The sequence below is a fragment of the Thalia democratica genome, chromosome 2 (genome assembly GCF_965202585.1).
Source record: "Thalia democratica chromosome 2, ktThaDemo2.hap1.1, whole genome shotgun sequence".
Taxonomy (NCBI): domain Eukaryota; kingdom Metazoa; phylum Chordata; class Thaliacea; order Salpida; family Salpidae; genus Thalia; species Thalia democratica.
Genome location: NC_139166.1, coordinates 74051559 through 74074488, shown reverse-complemented (window position 1 = coordinate 74074488; position 22930 = coordinate 74051559). Strand labels below are relative to the sequence as shown.

Sequence of the window (22930 nt, the reverse complement as noted above, 5' to 3'; positions counted from 1 at the left end):
AAGTTGTAATGTGCAACGCAAATTTTACATACTTTTATAAAAACATTAAAATAGAAACTATTTAAATATTTAAAGCAGAAGCGCCCATTTTAAAACATTTTTGAAATGTCACCCTTACAGTGACGTTTTTTTAAACTTTTAAAAAACTTTTAGTTAATTCACGCTTGGCAAGCGAACGCAAACAAATTAGGGTCGAGTGCGGGGATTCCCCTCAGTTTTGTTGTCACAGCAACGCAAACAAACGGCCACTCGGCAGTTTTGTTGTTACAGCGTCGATTGTGACGTCACAAATGCGGGTCGGTCAGGTGCGCGGAAGTCGTGTGGCATCCGAACCATTTTTATTGTGACGTCACAACTTTTGAACATGTGGAAGAGACAAATAATTTTGTTAATTTATTTAATCTAAAAAATTAAGACTAAAACATTTATAAGTTGAGTTGTGTTCGCGTTTAACAATCATAGTAGAGCTATATAAAGTAACTATTATTTTATTCAGGTTTAAAGGTATTATTTAAGAAATTTTTTGTCCAGCATTACATTTACTACTAAAACAAAGTAGTTTGAAAGATTAAACAGTTTTTTCAGGTCTCTAAAACCGTTTTTGCCTACATGAACTTAATTTTGGTGTTTTAAAAAAATAAATAATGTTTATTAAACTATTTTTGTTACAATAAATTTTCTAAAAGCAGTTTTAAACTAGTGAAATAAAGTTTGTTAATACCTATAAAACTCTTAAATTGTAGTTAATACATCGCTTAAAGTTCTTAATTTCTTCTTCTATCTATTATCTTTTTTTCAATTATTCATTTAACAGTTGAGGCTTACAACATTTTTAAGACTTAAAAATAACATATTGTATAACAAAACTGTGTATACAGATTTACAAAATTAAAAAAAACTTCTTGCAATAGTATCAACAAGTTTTTATATAAGACTTCGTTACAACAATGTTTCTCAACTCAGCACAGCATTTAAATTATAAAACGATTTGTTGAAAAAGTACTTATATTACTAAGATTTGCAAAGATTTTTATTTGAGTTTTCGAATACTTTAAACCATAAATAAACTATCTAAAAAAACCAAGTTATTTTATCTAAAATAATAACAAAACCATTAATTATTATAAACTATAAAAAATCCGAGCAAACTTACATTCAAGCAGTCTTTTGATACCTATCAATGTTTTACAAATAAAACAGTATAAATCTTAAAAATATATGACTTTGAATTTGGCTAAAAATGTATGCATACTTAATTGTCTAAACAATAAAAATCAAAGTATGTAAAACGAAGTCTGCATTTAGTGCACTTTGTTAAAAAATTTAGTAAAAAAATGCTTTTTTTACAGAAAAAACTGGTTTGTTGTCTAAATTAATTTTAGCAGTAACTTTAAAACGCTGCAAAAAACTGCCTGTAAAAAATCAACATATACTTTATAATTAAATTAATGTTTAAAAACACGTTTGTACAGTTCTAGCGATTAGCTTAGTATAGATTGATACATTAAATCATGTCTTGTTTTTTGAACAGTTAGTAACTTTGATACATGTTTCAAAACATTTTTGCAGAAGTTAGACTTCTACATCTGTTAGCTTGTTTAAGAATTTCGTTAATAGCAAGTTGTGAAACTGACTAACATACATACACATAGCAATTATATTTTAATCTTATTCTAGTTTTTTACAAGTATCGCTTATAACTTTTCTTAAGGTTTTAATTAAAGTTCTGAAAGACTTATAAAAAAATCGTACTCAAACATTTTATAGTACTATTGAACAACAGCTATTTATCTATTTATAAAATAAAAATGAGCGTAAACAACAAGCTCTACTTGTTTTTATTTTCAATAAATTTCAATATCAATATTTATTTAATAAAAAGAGGTTTTAAAAAATAACTTTAAATACTTATATGAGTACCAAAAATAGTTTAAGAAAAAAAAGTTGAACAAATTTAAACTTAAGTTCTATAATTTATATAAAACAAATCCATAGAAAGCAAGTATAATTAGCCTATTTTTTTTTTTTTAAATTAAGGTATATTATATATAAGTACAATACCCTTAGCTATTACCAAAAATTTTTCAAAGTGTTGCATGAATATAAAAATTAAAAGAATATACAATTGTAACAAATGTAAACAATCATAATTAAAATATTAAAAGTTTAATTTTTTTTCAGTATTAAAAAGTGGAACAAATTTTTAATTTGATAGACAATACTAGAATTAAAACATTTTCAGAGTTTTTAATATACTATGAAGTTCGACTCTATGTATAATCATAAGCTGTTTTCACTTTTATATTTACTAGTATCGTTTATACAGTTTTTTTTTTGTTTATACTTCTATAAGTTTAAAATTATTGAAAAAATAACTAATCATTTAAGTTTTTAATCTATTTAAAAGTTTTTTGGTATACAAAGTAGTCTTTCAATTTTTTTAATTTTTTTTGTAACACTGCTATTACTTATATGGTATAACTAAAACTTTTTAAAACACTTACAAATTTTTGTGTTTTTTAACGTTTTTGATTTATTTATAATTGTAGAGCTAAGCTGTTAACGTGTGGGTAAATTATATATAGATATTTACGAAAATCACCCACAAAAGGAACCGTTGAAACTCGAACATCGGAAGCTTGCCACATTCTGCCACGATGATTCAGCACGTAGCAACGCCCCCTTGAAAAGTCAAAAGCGTGTTGCTAGGCAAACACAGTTGTCACAACAACCGTCGTCAAGTGGCTTCCACCGGAGCACGAGACCCGCATTAAATTTTGTTGGTACTGGCCCGCAAATGAAGTGGCCACTCGAAAGCGGACCGAAATAAAATGTTGATGGTTTTTTGTGAGTTTGCAGCTGCGGAGAAAATGGTGTTTGCATTGCATGCGGAGCGGAAGTTATTTTCATTAAAATCAGAAATTTGATTGGTTGATTAAAAACCGGGATTTGACTGTTGTTTTTGCGAAAGGTGCGAAATTTCGCCGAAAAAGTTATTGAAGTATTTTTGTTACTGATGCAGGTGTAAAAAAAAGCGGAAATATTATGAAAAAATTTTGATTTCTTGAATGGTAGCTTAATTTATGGTATATTTTTTTATTTATTATCTATATAGAATTTTAAAAAGTATAGTTTTACTTTAATTAAGTTGCTTTCATTTTTATAATGTTTACGTTTCATTTAAAACTTCATATATTTGCTTTTTTATGTTTTACAAAAGTCAAGTTTTTGTGATGTTATTTTTAACATTTTGAGATGTTAACTTTCAAACTTGATCTTAGAATTGTTTTGTAAATGTCACCATAATCTATTACAAATATTGATTTAATTTTCATACTTTGAGTTTTTATAGTTTTTAGAGCTTTTAAAGTTTTACCAATATATAAATATAAACAAAGTATATTTTTACTTATTTTAAATAACTATTAAACTTGATTTGTCGACTTGTTTTGGCTATAGTATTTTTATAAAAGTTTATTCAATTCTATATTTTTTTTAATGTCAAAAACAACTGCAAAAATAGTATGTTTCTACTAAAATTATGTTTCTACTTTTTTTATATAATATATTAACAATATTGAGAGACATTTTACGAAAATTTAGATAATTTTTTTTAATTTTTTTCTTTCGCAAAGTTGTATGAATTTAGTATTTTTGTTAATGTTTTTTTAATAAAACATTTAGTTCTAGCATTGTTTTAAAGACTGTTATAAATAACATGTTAATCGATATTTATTTAGAATAGTTACCTTCGACTTTGAATTTCTTTATACGATTTTCACGCAAAAGTTACAAACATAATGGTCTTTTTTTAGAAGAATTAAAAAGCAGTATTAAAATCAAAAAAAACAAACTTAAACTAGCTTATGTTTGAATCTTAAGTTATTTGGCTTTAAAGCGGTGTATGATTAAAATGACATAAACTAGTTATCAAAAGCATATAAAATAAAAATATCAAAAATAAACTGAAACTGTAAGTAAAGGTAATGAACTAACTATTTTAACTGAGCTCTGTCATGTATTTTTCTAACGTCTGGAACTGACTTTTTAGTAACAGTTCACGATTTAAGTCTTATTGATTAGAAGAAGTATATTTGGTTTTAAAAGGCAGTAAGACCTTAATTCTTCCTTATAAAACTTGAAAAACCACAAATTTAATTCAAAAAGTGAGTTTTTGAATGTTTAATAACGCTAACTAATATAAATTTTATTGCACAAATAAATTTTTCATCATAATTAATGAAAATAAATTTTTATTTATTGTTTTGTGTACTACTACATTCTAGGTAATATAGTTATCTAAAGCTTCTGAAAAAATATATTAAACTTTTTATAGTGATACTTTTGCACACATATATGTAGACGCATAGTTATATATTAATTGTTGTTTTAATTACAAGACAAATAATCAGATAATTATTTATTACTAAAATTGTTAATAAAACATTTGTAACTTCGCAGTTGTAACTAAATTATAGTTAATTGTTTTATAATGTAACACAAGCTGCTTTGTTGTTTTTAAACCGAATATGTTGTTGTTTTTAGATTCGTTTGTTACACAAGCTTTGTTGAAACAGCTATCTAGTTTAAAAAGAATGCTTGTTATACAATTCAATATATAAAAAAATATTTTTATAGTAAATACAATAAAAAGCACTTTAAAAATGACTTTTTTTTAAGTGATAGAGTTAAAAAAGCTTAACATAAACCTATTATATTTTGAACTAATGTTTAAAAACAACATGTTTATTATGGTTGTCAAACTTTTGATGTTAAAAGGCATTTAATGTTCAATCGTTAAAAATATTGCTTATTAAATATTTTCTAAAAGTAACAAATGTTTGCAAAAACAATACGCAACTAGTTTAAGGTTTTGTTTCTAATGAAACAGATTGTTGATGCATTTATTTCTACCTTAAAATAGATAATTTTAATTAGTTTAACACAAACCGTATACATATTCTAAACAAGCTTAATTTAAGGACTAAAAAAGACAGTAGAAAAAAAAAAACCGTTAATAGTTTAACCTTTATGTTTACTTAATAGTATATTTTAATTAGCTTTTTTACAACTTGCCCAGATATTAAGTAAAGTAGAATATTATAAAAAAGTTTTATTAGAACTTTTACGGCTATTTTGCCGATTTAATTTGATGTTTTTGTGAAATTTTGCTAAAAAGTTTATAATATAATTCTTTCTACAGCTCGTTTAAGCCTGTAAACCCTCTTATGAATAACCTACACTACGCAAAATTTTTGAAAATAATAATTTACAAAAATCAGTTGAAAAATTCGCAACAAAGAAATTCGTGACGTCAGACGCAGAAATTTTCTTCCGATTTTTTTAGACAAGCCAACAAAAGGCTACATGTCAGTTTTGTCAATTGAAATACCCTTTCTTACAATTTTTGTACATTTGCGGGGGTCAATGGCACAGCGGACAAGCCCGAACTTGGTCTGTAACCGAAATGGGATACGCTTTCGGTATTAATCTCCATATAATGTCAGAAATGCGCTTTGTGAGCGTCTCTTGGCTGGAGACAAAATCGGTTTCAATGGCTTTTTGTGCGAAATGAGCTTATTCCCGTAGTAGGTTAGAAGTTGTCGTTTCTTTGTTATTTTGTTTGAGAATTGAAAAGACGAAATAATGAAAAATTTTGGATGTAAGTCTTAAACCTTTTGTAAAAAGCAGTTTTTATACTTAAATTCGTTTAATTTTTTTTTTTTAAATCATTATTCTCAAACTAAGTTGTAAGTTTTAGTAATTAATCTTATAAATAGTTAACAAACATTCAATTTATAAAAAATTTACTAAGCCTAACTAGAATAGAGTTTATTCAGTTTTTTTATGGGTTTAGAATTGTTTAACACAAGTATCATATTAATTACCAGTTTTAGAAGTTATAAAAACCATGAGCTGCAATCTAATCTAAGTTATTTTGACTATACAAATCTAGTTAAACCATCCTTACTATAGTTTTGAAAAAAAGACTAGAATTTGTTTTCAAACAGAATAAACATTCTTCTTAGCTAAAGTTAATATATTATTTATGTAAAATTTGACCAAAAATAGATATATAAACTACTTTGAAGAATTATATAAATTTATTAAAGTAGCAAAGTAGATGCAAAAAAAAAACACTAAACAACAAGACAATCTTAGAAGCATTCAAAATATAAAGAAACCGTAAAGTATAGAATATAACTAAAATGATAAAATTACAGAAAAAAAAATCTAATTACTGATAAAATATATATTGTGTCAAGCTCAACTCAAAAACTTGAGTTATTGAATAAAAGCACTAGATCAAAATAACCTATAATAAATTAGGTTAGTTGCTTTTTTGGCTGATTTGATAAAGATTATTTTAGAAAAGTACGTAAGTTTTAAATTCTACCAAATGTCGTACGTTTGTTCACCGAAATAGTTGAGATAAAACAGTCAAGCTTGGTAAAGTTATAACAAACGCTTTACAAAAATAAAAACAGAACAGATTAAAGGACGGTATCACAAAAAGGACCTTCTACAAACTCTTTGATAAATACAATAAATTGAAACTTGTAATAAAAACACGTGGTTAAATATTTCTAAAATGGTTTTAAAAGTTTCAAACAATGCAATAACTTACACACCTCCAACAATTTTGGTTCTTACTAAATCATTTAACTAAAACGCTATAAAAATGTTAAAATCACATTCAACTTAGTTTTTATTTTGAAAATAATTACTTTATTTACACTTTTACTAGATATTTTATCCAAATTATCTTAAACAGTTTTTTTTAACCCTTGCACTATTGATGTATTGTTACATCACAATCAAATAGCTGACGGGAACCTTCCTGAAGCAGCAACTTGGTGATGGGGGTGATATGACGTCATGTTTTGGGGAGCAACTGGGGCCTGCAACGTGGCAAAATCTGTCCTCACGTCGCCATAGAAACCGGACTGCTGCTGATGATGCATGCTGACGTGGTTTTGATGCGGGGAATTTCCCACTTGATGGGGATACCCCTGTTGCTGTGACGTCATCACGTCGTCGTGGTACTGCTGGGCGAACTGTGACGTCACTGATTGTTGGATTGACGTCATAATGGCGTTGTAGGCACCGTTGCTTGACGACGAAGTGATCGAGTTGTCCTGGTTGAGAGGTGGGGAAACACCATGGGATGCCGCAACAACTTGTTGTTGGGGAGACCGCGGCTCACCACGGTAACCAATCTCTTCGCCAATCAGATGATCGATGCAGAAATTGGTGCCATTGCTAGGAGGTTGTTGTTGCTGTGAAGTCATGACAACGGAAGACTGTTGTGACGTCATATTAGCGGTTGGAACGACTTGAGGGTTCAAACTGGGTGCATGGGGGTAGGTTGTCATGGGTGTCATGAATCCTGGTGGGGGGTAGGGGTGGTAGTTGTGCGGGGGCCCGTGATATTTGATGAAGGCGCTGTGAGGGTCGTTATGGGGCGACGTTGTCATGTGGGGACCCAGAAAAGCTGCTGGTATTCCCCCAAACACCTGAAAATAAAAAGTTATGCTATTTAGCTTTATTAAATGCTTGAAAAACTTAAACAAAGTATAAGCACTAAGTTATAAATACTGCTTATATATAAAAAGTATATATACGATGAAAACTAGGCAATTTATTCTTACCTGAGCCTCGTTCAATTTGAATCTTTTTCTCCTCCTCAAATAGCTGCCATTATCGAACATTCCCTCCGCTTCGGGGTGCAGCGTCCAGTAGTTTCCCTTTCCGGGCCTCCCCGGTTCCCTAGGCATTTTGAGGAAGCAGTCGTTGAGAGTGAGATTGTGTCGGATGCTGTTCTGCCACTTCTTGTTCTGCTGCTGATAGAAAGGGAACTTTTCACGGATGAATTTGTAAATGTCCCCAAGAGTTAGTCTCTTACCTAGTAATAGAAAATATCTTTAGCAAATTTTAAGTGTAATCATGAAAAGATAAAATAGGTTTTAAAGTATAAGTTTTAAGGAATTCTTACTGTGAATATGTATGAAGTTAAATAAAAACATATAAAGTTTAGACACTTAGGTTTTACTTATGCAGCTGATAAAGATTCAAAGAAATAGCTTTACATTTCGCAATGAATTACTAAAGCCCTTTATGTGGGCTTAGTGAAATCTACTAAGTTAATTTATTGTTACTCAATATTAAATACATATATGTATACGTATATATTAACTCCAAACAAGTTCAAGGAAATTTTTAGTTTGTACAACTGTTTGAGTATTCCTTTATAATACCTAGTCTTTTTTTTTCTAGTTTTTAGATGCAAATAAGTTATCTAACAATTTAATAGTTGTTCACCAACCAGGAGAGTTAAGTATCGCCATGGTGATGAGGGCAATGTAGCTGTAAGGGGGTTTTCCCCTTTGCAATGGCCTTTTTCTCCTTCTGCCGCTAGTGGTCGTTGTTATGACGTCATCAGCTTGTTTCTCCCCACCCGAACAAGATTCTTCTTTCTGCTTTGTTACGTCATCGTTTGACGTCACGTCGATCGTGTCCTCGCTCTTTGTGACGTCATCCTCGTTTTTGACTTGTGTGACGTCACAACTGTCGTCGAACTGCTGGAAGTTTCTGACGTCATTAAGCACGTCTTGGGTAATGGCGCCTTGGTAGTTGCCATGGTGATAGTTGCCAAGGAACTGGTCGTTGTTGGGGTGTTGTTGTGAGGGGAAAGCGGTGAAATCGTCTAATCCCAGGGAAGTCTGTTGCTGGGTGATTTGGGAGTTGGGGAGGTAGGAAGTTTGAGAAGCTGATGGAGGTATCTGTAGAATAAATTAATATTTAATAGAAGTAATATACTCTTATCATCGTCATAAACTACAGTTACACAAATTTCTAAATCTCATCGCAAACTCTAGAGCTTTTAAAAAACCTGTAAAATAAGTTTAAACAATTTCATACTAATTAATTACCTTAAATTAAAAAAGGAAACACTGAAAATAATTTTTATAACTCATTGCTTTATTTGAAACCCTTAAGCTTTTCTCAGGCTATAACACGGTTTCAAAAGTGGTTCAGATTGTCCCTTCGGGCGCTACAATGCCGTAATATTGAACTTGCACTAGATTTCACTGGAGTTCATGATGAAGGTTAAAAAACAATATCTTAAGCGTATTTAAAAGTAGCTTTTAAACTTACACTAAATCAAGGCTTCCCAAGTTGGGCCATTTTAGAAAGTTAGGGTGCTGCAAAAAGGGGAAAGCATAAGGCTATCTTTTAAAGTTTACACTAGATGAGGACTGGTCAAAAATGCACGAAGACATTTTTGCACGAAGGGTAATTTTTGCACGAGAGTAAAAAAGTATATATATAAAGTAAAATAACAATACTAACAAAAAATAAATAAATAACTACCGACCAAGGGTAAGGGTTAGGAGTAATAGTAATAATAAAAATATATATTTATAATAAATTAAGTTACGATCAAGGGTAAGGGTTAGGGGTAACGGTAATAGTTATTCTTTTGAAAAATTAAGTTGGTTAGCATAATAGAAGTAATAAATGTAGTGATCAACTGCAGTCACACACACCTCAAGACAAAAGAACTAATCCACTAAATCGACAGATTTTTAAGGGTTACAGATTAAGTTGAAAAGTAAGATGCAATTTTATTAAAAAAAAACTATAGCATATGCACGGTTTTGTAGTTTTAGCTGTAAAATTCATATGCTTATTTTCAACCTCAATTTATTTTCTCAATTTATAACTTTTTTTTAAACAAAATATATGTTCTTACTTCTATGATATGCAAGTTTTTCGTCAAATTAATTGTTTATTATTTTTCCAGAATACGATCCAAAAGCGAAACTAAAAAGCGTAAATAATACATCATAATGACTGAAGTAATGTGTGTGGTCTAGAATTACGTGAGAAAAATAAAAGAATATTAATAATAGCACATTCTTTACTTTTTAATTTGAACTTTCAAAACTTTTAGAATCAATTACCGTAGTAATTAGGAATCTAATGCAAAGAGAATGAGTTTATTACCTATTGATAGAATGTATTGGTGATTAGCCTTGCATTAACTTTGGTTTAAATGCATTAAAACAATTATAGTTTTCAAAATACACCTAATCTTAGACAGTTAAGTTTGAAAACAATAAATCTTTTATGAACATAAAACTTTTTAAAGAATTAAAATATAGTAAAATCCACAGCATTATTTGTGGAGATCAGACAAAAAAAGCTCTTTTAGTAAGTTTATGTCATTTTACTCTATTGATAGCTTTTAAACTTGACTTTAACATCGCAGATATCCGTCTTAATATAGTTGTGAATAACATTCATGCAGTTATAATCAATTGTAATAAATAGAGTACATGTAATTAAGCTAATGAATCTCGTAAAAATGACTTAAACTTGACTTAATGTGGGGCTTAAACTTTGACCTCACAGATAATCGGAAAAAATGTTTGCCTTTTAATGCGACATCGGATTTCTTAAATGGCTATATCAATCTAATAAGATGTAGTATAATCTGGACTTAACACTAACAAAATACTTTTAGGGTGACAAGTTAGAATCCTAAAAACTTTCAAAATTTAATAAATCGAACGTTGTAAGACATAATTAAATATATTATGACGTAAGAGTATTTATGACTGTCAATACAAAAGAATATCAATAATATTTAGTTCGATCAAAATAATCTCCTTTTTTTGCCACCCACCTAGTTTTTGTTTACAATATTTTATTAAACTTTTTATTTCAGTTTTAGTACAAGAAAGTCCAACAAAAGAGTTAGTTGAATTGAAACGGTTTGAAACTTTTATTTTACAGAAAGATAAAAAAATGCATAAATAAACCGATTTCGTTGAATTGTTTGTTAGGCCGTTTATGAAATTGGTTAAGCAGTTTTGAGACAAAATGATGTATTTTAAATCCCAAAAAAGTAGTTAGTTTATTTCTAAATTAATTTTATAAAACTACTTTATATTTACAAAATTGTCGCGAAACTAATACTTGAGTTATATAATTGAAATTTACAAAAATTCCAACTGACTTTTACATATAAAAAAAAATAAATAAAAAATTTACTTTTTTAAATTTTAATTGTTTAGTTTTTTATTTACTACTTTATAAATACTTATCTATTTCTGGTGTTGTAATATTTTGCTTTGTTAGTGTTTATTATACTACAAAAAGTTAAAGCTATTTTATTGATCATATAACTATTATATTTTAATTACTTTCCGTAAAGATCAAAATAAGTTTTATAAAGTCAAAGCATCTGTAACTACAATCTAACTTTTTAACTTATAAATGGTTGACAAAACTTAATAGTATAAAATTTTCAGGAATAACTTACAACTAATTTAAATTAATAGAAAAGCATTCTTGTATCTCACAAAAATTTTTTTTTTAAATGTTTTCTTTTGAAACAGTAGCTAATAACTTTTTCTGTTTTTTTTTATTAATATTAAAATTCTTTTTGCAATAAAACTATATTTCAAGACAAAAACTTAAAATTGCTGAGTTAGTTATTCTATAATTTAAAATTTGTGTAATATCATAACTATAAAATATCATTAGAAATAAAACTAAGATAGATACGGTCTATTAGAATGTTAAGAACACAATTAAAACTTAATTAAGTTTTTGCCCTTTTTTAATCCACTAATAAAAAGGACGAATAACTTGCTTCTCCAAATAACTTAGTACTTACAAAAACCCACTCTGAAAATTCTCTTTTACCAAACACAAAAAGTAAGACTAGTCTAGACAACTTATTTTGGCTCAAAAACTTGATAAATATTCCCACTTAAATTATGCACGCATTTCAAAATTTAACGACATTTTAATTGAGCTTTAGTCTGAACTTTTATTTAATAATAAGCAACAATGGTCGGTATTGCGTGAGATTTAATGGTTTCAGTAAAAAATTTGAAACTGTAATCTTAATGTTCCAACGGCGACAATACTCGAGATAAGAACTTCTTCTGAGACATAAACTCTTTAGATAGTATAGACAAAACTTATAACTTGAACTTTAATTCAAAAAGCATATGCAATTTTTAAAGTATGTTTGTATTAAAACTTTAGTTAGATTGAAAAAATTTGAACGAAAAAAGGAAAAAAAAACTGAATCGTTTACTTAATTGCGTTTCTATGGCCTAGTTAGGTGCTAATAAACAAGTAGTAGAAAAAGTTAATAAATATTCCTATTTGAACTATAAACGCATATTCATTATCTAACAACTTTTTGATTAAGCTTAAATATAAATTTTCAAACTGCAATATTCTGATTGGAGTTAGATTTAATAATCTTTCAGATTTTAAACTAGATTCTTAATATTCAGATAGCGATAAAAATCAAGATAAGAACTTTTACAGAGACAAAAAACTCTTTAGACACTACAGATAAAAATCATTTCTTGAACTGTATTTCTTTAATATATAACATTAAAATTGCATGAATGGTATGCAGGTATATACTACATGTTTAAGTTTAAACGAATGCATTTCTTATTTAAAAAGTTATAATTAATTCAAACCTTTTCTTCTGGTTTTATCATCAAGTTTTGGTACTTCGGCTGATCGAAAAACATTTTAGTGTTTAATTTAATTTCTACTGAAACAATCAATACTTAATTTCATACAAAATGGTTGTGCGTAACGCTTACAGCAAAGTAAAATTAATTTTAATAGATAAGACTATATTATGTATAACAGAACCGATATTTCAAACTAAAAGTTCTGACTTAGTTTAGTTAAAACTTGGTACGAGAATTTCTCATTTTAATGTTGCGTAGAAACAACATACACATAGGTATAAATCAAATATATTTATATTTAAAAACATTATTCGATAAACTTATTATGTTTTTTTATTTAAATTTAAATAAATCATTCGTTTATAGTATACATAAAACTAATGATAAAGTAAAATAAACTAACTACTTTAAACATCTTCATTTTTTTAATCACTAAGCGCGATGTCGCCATGTTAATAAGAATCAACATCAAGCTTAAAATCTATATTGTGACGTCTTTAAAGTTTTGATTCATACTAATGACGCTCAAACTTTTTTATAATGAATATAAATAATGTCAATAGTATCCATAAGTATTTTTTCTTAAAACATAACAAAGTTTTTGTGTCGAAAAAACAGTTTGTTTGGATAGAAATACTAAATCATAAAGAAAGTAAACAAAAATTAATCATCACAACGTCATTTCATGTTTGATCTTTAAAAGTTAACAAAACAAACACATATTTTTTTTGCTAGGTTTATACTTACAGAAGATAATTAAATTTGTCTCAGCAACACAACTACAAAAACATCGCAGAAAACAGAAGCTAGGTACTCTTAGTTTACAAAGACTCTTTCTTGTTACGCTTATACTGGTTTAAAAAGTTCTCACGAAGAAATTTAAAAAGTAAATTTTTGTGCTGCTGTAAGTAAAAGGGATTAAATGAACGTAGCCGACTATCAATTAATTATTGATTTCAACATTTAAATAGTTTTTTTTCTGTAAGTGGCGTCGTAATTCAAAGAAAGTAATTCTATTAGTGACGTCATCAATCTGATTGGGGTAAACAGTTTACAGTCCCGATGTCTCAAGGATTTGTACAACAACTTTAAAGATGAGTTATGTTTCAACAAAGCGTTTATATATTTGGTAATAAATTAAAGAAGTTTTTAGATGATGGGTTAATTAAAGATACTCAAAATACTTATTTAATAGTGAAAAGAAAATTAGAACAGTTTGTATTACTTTACAAAAAATCTACGGCTACTGATTTTTTTAACTTTACTAAACAAATCTAAAGTTGAATAGTTTGATATTTAATTGAAACTTCATTTTTTCTGTAAATTTTGCTGAAATAAGACTCAAAAAAGTTTTCTGATCAACGAATATTTTTGTTCTAATACAAAGGTCATGTCATACTTAATTATCATAAAAAGTATGAAACTCATATTATTTTTGTTAGAGTTATAAGATACTTGTAATTCAATTATACATGTAAAGGTCAGTTTAAATTAACTGAATTGGTTTAAAAAATTGGATACATGCCAATAATTCCGTAAATAGGAAATGCTGGAAAAATACCAATACTTATTACAAGTGCTTCCAGTTTTGTAATAAAGAATCCAATTAAAATATTGTTTTCGTAACCTGATTCTTAGATTTTATTTTCTAAGTTGTAACTTTACACTCTTAATCCTTTTAACGGAACAAGAATGGACCATGGACAAAAGTATCTTTTTCTATTCAATGATAAGACTCCGCTTTATTCAAACTTTGTCTATTACTAATGATTAAACAAATAAGATAAACTGAGCAGCTATTTTAGCCGTATAATTAAAATTAACTTTATAATTAATACTAAAGTATGAATTTAGTATTTTTCTTGGCCTTATAGTTAAACGTTTTGTTAATATCAATTTAACATAAATACAAATACCAAACATCTTAGGATAAAAATATCTTTTATAGTAAAAGTGGTGTGTTGATATATAGAGATTACAAGTTATGTTTTGTTTAAAAAAAAATTAAAATGATAACACTAATTTTTTTGTAAAAAAAATTCAATTCTACCCACATAACACTTTTCAATTAGTTCAAAATGTTTGCTTTGTTGATATTACAAAAAAAAAATAGCGCCAAGTTTGATAAAATAATTAAAAAATACTACATACCACCTAGAAGTTTATCATACAAAAATAGATTTAAAAAGTCTTAACTTACTTTAAAATTTTTAGTAATCATTCAAGTATTTAAACTAGTTGCATTTTTACACATCATTAACTAAAATTCATATAAACGTTTATATATAATGGTTTAAGTTTAATGGTAAGCTTTAAAATAGTTTAATTATGTAACAACTTTCATTTTAAAATAAAATAAAATCATATATCATTTTTATATAAATACATATAATATAAAGTCTTATTAATTTGTATATTTTATTTTGTAAAACAACACATCTTAATAGGTTTTAACCTAAACGTATTTATTGTTCTTTTTTAAGTAAAAGAACAGTTAACAAAGCTTGTAGTTGAGCTATACAACTTGATTTTATAATTAAATATGCGTTGAGTTTTGGAAAATTAAAACTATCAGTTGTTAAACAACTTTCTACTCATTAAGAATTATTTCAACACGAGATTTTCTACAAAACTTTATAGGTTAGCTGGTAAAATTAGTTTCTGACCTATATAATAAACTGAAATTAAGCTTAGTTTTTAGCCTTAGTTTTTAGCCTTAGTTTTAGTAAATTAATATCTGCAATTTAAAACATAAAGTTTATAATATTGGGAATAAATAAAAGCTGTCGAAACAATAAAATTTTACAAAAGTTCAGTAATCCTAACCTTCTGTTGCTCATGTTCGATTTAAACAACTTAACTAACAAAATTCACTATCTGCAATTATTCAATTATCAAAAAATCAGCTAATTGGAACAAAACGGTTTAAAATAAAACTTTCACATATGTAGCATTTACAAAAGTCGCAATATGTGATTTTAGAAAAAAAAAATTACCAAATAAAACAGTATTTATTGCAAGTTTTCGCAAGCAAAACTAACTCGACAGATTGAAACAAATCGTTTTAGCCAGGTATATAATTTTAGCTAATTCTCAAGTGGCTAATGTCTACCTTTTTTCTCAAGACTCTCGCGTAAAAATGCAGATTCTCAGCATTTAAAACTGAAGCCGTTTACGTTTGACGGGCTGTCATCTCCGTTGTAAAGTAATTTCTTCCTAACTACCAACAAACAGCGATTAAAATCTCCCATGACTGTCGCCGGCGCGTGACGTCAGCATTTTATGACGTAATAATTAAGTGAGGCTATAAATATTCATTCAAACTACCGCTCGCTAAAATATTATGACGTCATAAGGAATCTTACCTGCTGCTGGTCGTCGATTGTCGCCGATGACGTCATGGCAACGGGATCGTCTACCGATGATGACGTAACAAAGTCGTTAATTGGCGAATTGACGTAGATGGGGTCGTTTCTGTTATTTTGGGTTGCCCTGACAGCTTGGGGCTTGCAAACTTGTTGAGTTTGTTGTTGAGAAGCATTTAAAGGTGCGAACTGAAACCTGTGTTAAAAATTTTTTTTTCAAGGTTTTAGTAGTTTCTTGTACTAAAATATTTTAAACTAATTTATGCTGACCTAATTTAAAACTATGATAGAGTTAAGATAAAAAAAAAAACGTTAACATCATTACAAAGTTGCTTTATAAATTTTGTTACTAAATCAAGCTACCTGGGCAATATTCCCTGGTAGGAATTCAAAACTTCCTGGTTGTCTACGAACTGCTGTTGTGACGTCATAATACTTTCTTTTGTGTGTGCGGTGTTGGCGTGCAAGTTCTCGTACTCGCTTCCCTGTTTCAAATGAGGGGCTTCCCCTACAACATGCTGCCCGTGGTGGGCGAAGTAGTACAAGTTGTTGCCATGGAAATATTGCTGCTCCAAATTGTTGCTAGGGTGGGATTTTGTGTCTGTATGACGTATAAAAGTATTTATTAGTTAAATAGAAGAAACTAACGCTTCTAAATATTTAAACTTGGTATAAGCTGTTTGGATATGTGAAAACAAACATTGTTTACAGAATTAACAAAAGTACTTTAATGATAGGAAGTTAAAAAGTTAATATTTTAAATGCATGTTTCATTCGTTTAATTAGTTTATTAAGTTGTTACTGCTGCTTTCATTTATAAATACCAATGAGGTTTAGTGATTGTATTATAAGTTTAAAAACTACTTTCGAAAATGATGTTTTGAAAAAAAAGGATGCAATCTCAACAAAAAAAAAAAAAAGATAAAATGTATACTAAATTTTAATGTATTTATGATATTCTACATAGAACCAAACAAAAGAAAGTAGATAAAATCTTCCAATATTATAAAGACGCTTGTATCATTGTGATAAGATAACTTTCAAGTGCTAACAAACAAAAAATACATATAGAATAAAGCTTTCACATTGAAATACAGTTGCTACTTCCAATAAATGTTTTAGGAAATTCATTCAAATAAATTATGTTTTGCGAATGTCATTTTTGCTTGATTATATTGTTTTTTAAATAACCATGACAGTTAACAATTATATTTATAATGCAAGTATCGTAATATTCATAGAACATTTGTATTCAATTATAGCAAAGTAACTCGCTTTGTGCAACTTTTGATAATTTTTTTTTTATAAAATTTTTTTGTTATTTAAAGCTGTAAGAAAATTTATATTTGTCATAAAGTTTATAATACCAGTTGATCTAAAATTCTAAATGTAATGTATGTCTTAGACTTTAACATGCATTGTTTTGTTAAAACGTTATACTTTTAGTTCAGTATTACTGTATAACTGTAATAGATGTCTAAACTTTTATTAAAAGTTAAGTATATTAGTAACTTTAAATTTCGTTAACTTTAAATTTGTTCAACTTTGAACAGCTGTTTTATTTTTGTTAAAGAGCCCTTTTAATTTAATGAACACCTGCTAAATAGAATTGCAGTCTGCAAAACTTTGTGTTTTAAAATTTCCAAGAAAATCATACATTCTCATAAATCGAACGAAACGACTAGCTAAAATTCAAAAATCCACAGTAGTCAATTCAATTTTTCGATATTTTTAGCAATAACTAGTAAATAGTTTCTTTAGTAATGAAAATAGACCAGTTGAAATCGATTGAAATATCTCAATTTTTTTGTTCAACTCTATCTTACATGGTTCTTCTACAACTGTCATGCACTGAACTCATTATTGTCACTAATTTCACCGTGAACTCGGTATTGACCATCCCAACTTGCCTGTCCTATTAAACCGGGGAAATGTTTTTGAAATATTTGCCGTCTTGCATTTGAGGTATTTCAATTGCAGATGTTCAAAGGTGAATTTAAGGCCACGTAAAAGAACTTTAAACATTGTTTTCGCAAATAATTTTAAAAAGATTAAGACATGTGATTAAAAAAATTTAAAACTTAAAATAACTTTTTAGGCTTGTCTTGTATAAATTGTATATTTAAAAAAATACTGTAAGTAAATGCAAACAACATAGATAATAATAATAACTTAATTATAGTTACTAAATTTGAAAAAACAGTTAATACAATTTGAAAAAACATTTACAGTTTATTCTTAATGAAGTAAAGTTACACAGACAAACATTTCAATTTAGTTTGTTTAAGTTTAGAACATTAAAGTCTTATTTTAAACAATTCAGTAATCTATATTAAACAAATGACATATTGTTACAAATTTGTATTTGAAAATAATTTTCTTGACTGATGTTATATTTGAGTTGAATATCAATGAAATCTTATTGTATAATGTTATAAAACAGTATTTCAAATATTTTTCCTAACCTTTATCACGATTTGTATTGATGTCGTTTATCTTATCGATATTTGTATCATGAGTAGCATTCAGCATTGAATTCAATTCGTTTACAACCGAGTTCATTTTAATTTTTACTATATTTCTCTGTAAGTAAAGGTTATATGAAATACTTTTATTTTCTTTTATCTTGTAGATCGTAAAACAAAAATTTCTGATTAAAAATGTTTAAAAAATAGTTTATAAGTAATTACTTTAGCTATTTAAGTGCAAAAGACTTGAAAATTTAATAAAGTTTTTAAATGTTCAGAGGAACTTTTATTTTAACAAACTACCGACAAATTAAAACAACTAAAGTTTGTACAACACTTAACAATTTTTAATAAAAAATTAATCTAAATTACAAACAAGTTAAACTTATAAAGCTTACTGAAAATTATCTCACTATATGCAATATAATGATAAACATGTAATTCAAAACTTAATGCTATCTAGACTTCGATTCGTAATGTGCAGTATAACAATAGTTCAAACTTGTAAACTGCAAAAAAGTTTTCTGAAAGAGACCAATAAACTTTTATTTTATCAGAAAATAAAATTTAATTTTTGGCATTGAATTTGAATATAGTTGAATTTCAACTCAACAGAGAAAATTCTTAAACTTTTATGTATAAATTAAACCCCCTAGTTTCCGATATCAACTGCATTATAATTGAAATACTGAGAAATCCGTCGTTTGGCCATCGAGCTAATCGCACAGTAAACTTTTTTTTTATTTAAAAGTGATTTTTTATAGTTTGGTGTTATTTAAATCCAGATGTGCATTTTTATTGTCACTAAATACTACATGCAAGTTAGAATTTTTTAATACTAGGATCTTTACTATGAATACGTACTATATGTATGTATTTAATAGTTTTTAGCTTTTTATTACATTAAAATATTTTCAAACTTCTTTCCTTGTGTTTATAAACCTTATTTATTTCAAAATCGTTTAAGTTTGCTAAAAACACCAGGTTAGCAGTTTCAAAAAAACTTATTTTTTTGACGCTAAATTACAAAATATATATTTGAAACTTACTTCAAAAAAAAGTTAATTTTAGTATCCTTACAACTTTTCACGTTTCTAAAAATACTCAAAACACTATCGACCACATAAAATATATAAACAAAACTTTATTCCGATAGAATATGATTTCTATTGTTAAAGACATTTATACAGTTTATTTAACAACATCATGCACAATGTAACTTCAATGTCGGCTGCCGCATTAAAACTTTGCACCCTGCTAAGTAAATAAACTCGACAATCAGTTATTACAGCTGTCATCACGCGCCATTTTGTAAAAAGCCATTTTTGTCGCAAATTCTCTAAAAACTCTAAAAAATAAAAATATAGTTTATAACGAGACTTTTTAACATTTTTTTGTTGTTTTAAAGTAAAAATATTTTAACACTGATTTATGCTTTATAATTAGTAAAATCTGAACAACATTTCTATCTAACTAACTGAGAGTGTACCTAATTAGTTTTTAAGCCGTTTTAAAGTTACACTGTGTAACTTAATTTATTCGTGCTAAGTTGTATTTGCTTAAAAACTTTTTTTCTTATATTAGTTAACATAAGATATATATACAATACTTACTTTACTAATTTGCATAACAAACGTTTTAAAATAAATCATACATACCTAATAACAACTAATATAATTATACCAATAGAATTAAAACTAAAAATATGTTACAACTTTACTATATAAACATTTAAAAAAACTTTAAAAACTGAAAACTGTATTTTACACGAATTACAAGTCTGAAGTACTGTAAAATTAACTTTCTAAAACCGTTTTATTCCTTGCACTTTGTCTAATCTTCCCATATTCACTGACCGGAGCAAATCGACAATTGTCGTTATTTCAACCCTGATCACTTCTATATTTAAAATAGTGACCACTTTTGTCGCCAAAGAGACCAAATTACAACGTCATATTGTCGCGAGAGTGGACATTTAAAAAAAAAAAGTTTTTTTTTATAAAATTTTTAATGAAAATATTTTAAAATATTCATGCTTTTGACGGATATTTTCTAATCAAGTAATTTTTCTTTAAGTATTTAATTGTTCAGATTTCGTAAAATGATTAACAAAAACAATAAATATTATAAGACATAAGTTTTGATTAAAGTTTTTTAAATGTAGAAGTCAATTTTTATTAGTTTTGAAAACTTAGTTTATCCAAATACTCAAAAAAAATTATTAGTCGCTTTCTTTAAAAATTAAAGTAGGTCTGTTTTAATAAAGATATTTGCAATTTCTTTTGAAAATATAGTTAATTTAGATAAAAAAGAAGTGTAAGTAAAAATTATTAATGTTTTAGTAAAACTATAAATCGCTCAGTAATATGTATATCTATATAAAAATCAGTTATTAAATTTTTGCATCTTTAATTAAACTCTGATGAATGATTTGATACCAGCTTAAAGACTTTGATAAGTAAAACTGTAATTAACTTTATTGTGTATTTTTCACACGATATAAATGTTGTATTTTAAACAATACAAGCGTATAAAGCAAATTATTTTCAAACTCAACTGTTTATGAAAACACTAAGTTTTACTACGAACACGTGAATGCTAAACAAACTGAAATTGTTTGTAGGCAGCGTTTGAAATCAAAACAGAATTTAATAAGTGCTAAATAGTAAACATTAAGGTTTTAAAATATAATTATAAACTTATAAAGATAGTTTATTGTAATAAGCTATAATCCATTCAAGTCTCTTACATGTAACTAATAAGGGTAACTTTTAAACAAGTTAATTAACAGTTTACTTAAATTTTATATGTTAAACATAGCAAAGCTATTTCACACATAAACCATCTTTCAATATGTTTTTATTGATTTTTTAAAAGTAAAGTAATTTTTTTAATCTAAATAAAACATTCAAATGTGGATCAATTTTATTTTGAGTTTTTAAAGTAAATTTAAAATTTTGATTAGAAGTAATCAATTTTTTTGTTAAATAAGTAATTAGTTTATAGTTTTTAATATTATATTTTCTTTGTTTTTAAATTTACCTATAAATAAATGCAGGCTGGTAAATTTCTTACATATTTTCAAGCTGCTTAATTATAATTCTCAAGTATATTTTTAATTGAAACTTACACTTAAGTTTAAACAGTGCATTTAATTTATTTTTACAATGCACTGTGTAAGTTCAAAAATTTAAAAATATAAGTTTCAAGAGGCAAGATAACTTTTAGGGTATCAGTACTGACATCAAACGTATTTGAATATCTACTAAATTCAGTTTAACAATTTTTCAAGATTTTTTTTTCATGACTACGCCTGTCAACAAAATGCTTCGATAATACGTCGCTCCCTATTAATTATCGGCGCCTTTCTAATTACCAAATAAATTTATTTGATGCTTTAAAATTTTATTCTACAGTTTATTGTACTTTAGAAAAAGGAATGTTGTTTTTCAGGTTAAAAAATTTCTTAACTTTATACTTTTTCTTTATTAAACTTCTAAAGATATAGTTAGATCTTTCGTAAAAAAAAAAGTATAAATAAAATATTCATAGCAGCATATTTATGGTTACACGACTATTTAAAATTTTATATTAAATTATTAAAGTCAAAAAAAGTTAAAGAAAAAAATAATACAAATAGTAAGTTTATAATTATTAAAATTAGCCATTTTTCAGTGCTTTTTAAACAAGGTTAAAGCCATATCTCAAAAAGTTCTTTAAATTAGAACAAATACAAAATATGTTTATGTAGGTCTAATCGTTAACATTACAATATTAAGATAAATGGCAACTCATCTATTAAAAGATATAATTCACAATAACTCATAAAAAATAAAATTTCTTAAATTTGAATCGTCTTTTACCCAAGTATATTAATCAAAACTTTATAAATACAAAAAGCAAAAAAGCAAAAAGTGACGAAACTACTCAACGTAATATACAGAGCAAGTAAACTTTAAACAAAAGTTTGCAATTTTCTTTATATAGCGTTACACTTTGTGTAAGTATTCCTTTAAAATAATTTACTAATAACTTTTACAATAAAAATTAAGCCAAAAATGACCACTAACTTACCATCTGATAACTTGCTTCAGTCAATATAAAAACACAAAATGACAACCAGTTTACAATTTGTCACATTCGTCAAATTAAACACTTCCCACGAGCAACAAAATCCCTCACAGGTGGTCATTAGCGAGTATCAGCTATTAATAGATTCCGTCAAACACACATGCATACATTGAACAAACTTATAGATTTTTTGTTGAGTTAATAAAACTTGGCACGACAAAACTGGCACTATTGCTACGTCACAATTCTTTTAAAGATTCATATTGTCCAATAAAGTTACCTAGTATTGTAAAATAAAAATTAAACGAGCTTGTATGAAATTTAATATAACTGTATCTTTATTTTCATGTCAAACTATTTTTAGCCGATTAAATTTGATTAAAAACTGTTTATTTTTTATAAAATGACAAATATAAACATAATAACGGTTTTTTTGCATAAAAAAGTTTAAGTGTACTTCACATCTTTGATAAAAATACCTAAAAACGATAAAAAGAAACCATTTTGT

The 22930-nt window shown here is 27.0% G+C and overlaps 1 protein-coding gene across 1 annotated transcript; it reads right to left on the bottom strand.

Annotated features, from left to right (window-relative positions):
* Positions 1-6172: 6172 nt before the first annotated feature.
* On the bottom strand, positions 6173-18462 carry LOC145828684 (uncharacterized). The gene is made up of 6 exons (XM_082936439.1): positions 18349-18462; positions 16247-16484; positions 15884-16079; positions 8327-8783; positions 7653-7906; positions 6173-7517 (listed from the first exon to the last, which is right to left on the bottom strand). Exons 1-6 carry the CDS (start codon positions 18443-18445, stop codon positions 6819-6821), a joined length of 1941 nt encoding a protein of 646 aa, XP_082792565.1. The 5' UTR covers positions 18446-18462; the 3' UTR covers positions 6173-6818.
* Positions 18463-22930: the final 4468 nt, after the last annotated feature.

Bases quoted from the DNA above. Each gene is read 5' to 3' on its own strand.
- LOC145828684 (XM_082936439.1), bottom strand. From the start codon at position 18,445: ATGAACTCGGTTGTAAACGAATTGAATTCAATGCTGAATGCTACTCAT. The intron at 16,485-18,348 runs GTTAGGAAAAAT...TACGTCATACAG, and splicing joins CAATACAAATCGTGATAAAG to ACACAAAATCCCACCCTAGC. The intron at 7,518-7,652 runs GTAAGAATAAAT...TTTTATTTTCAG, and splicing joins TCAAATTGAACGAGGCTCAG to GTGTTTGGGGGAATACCAGC.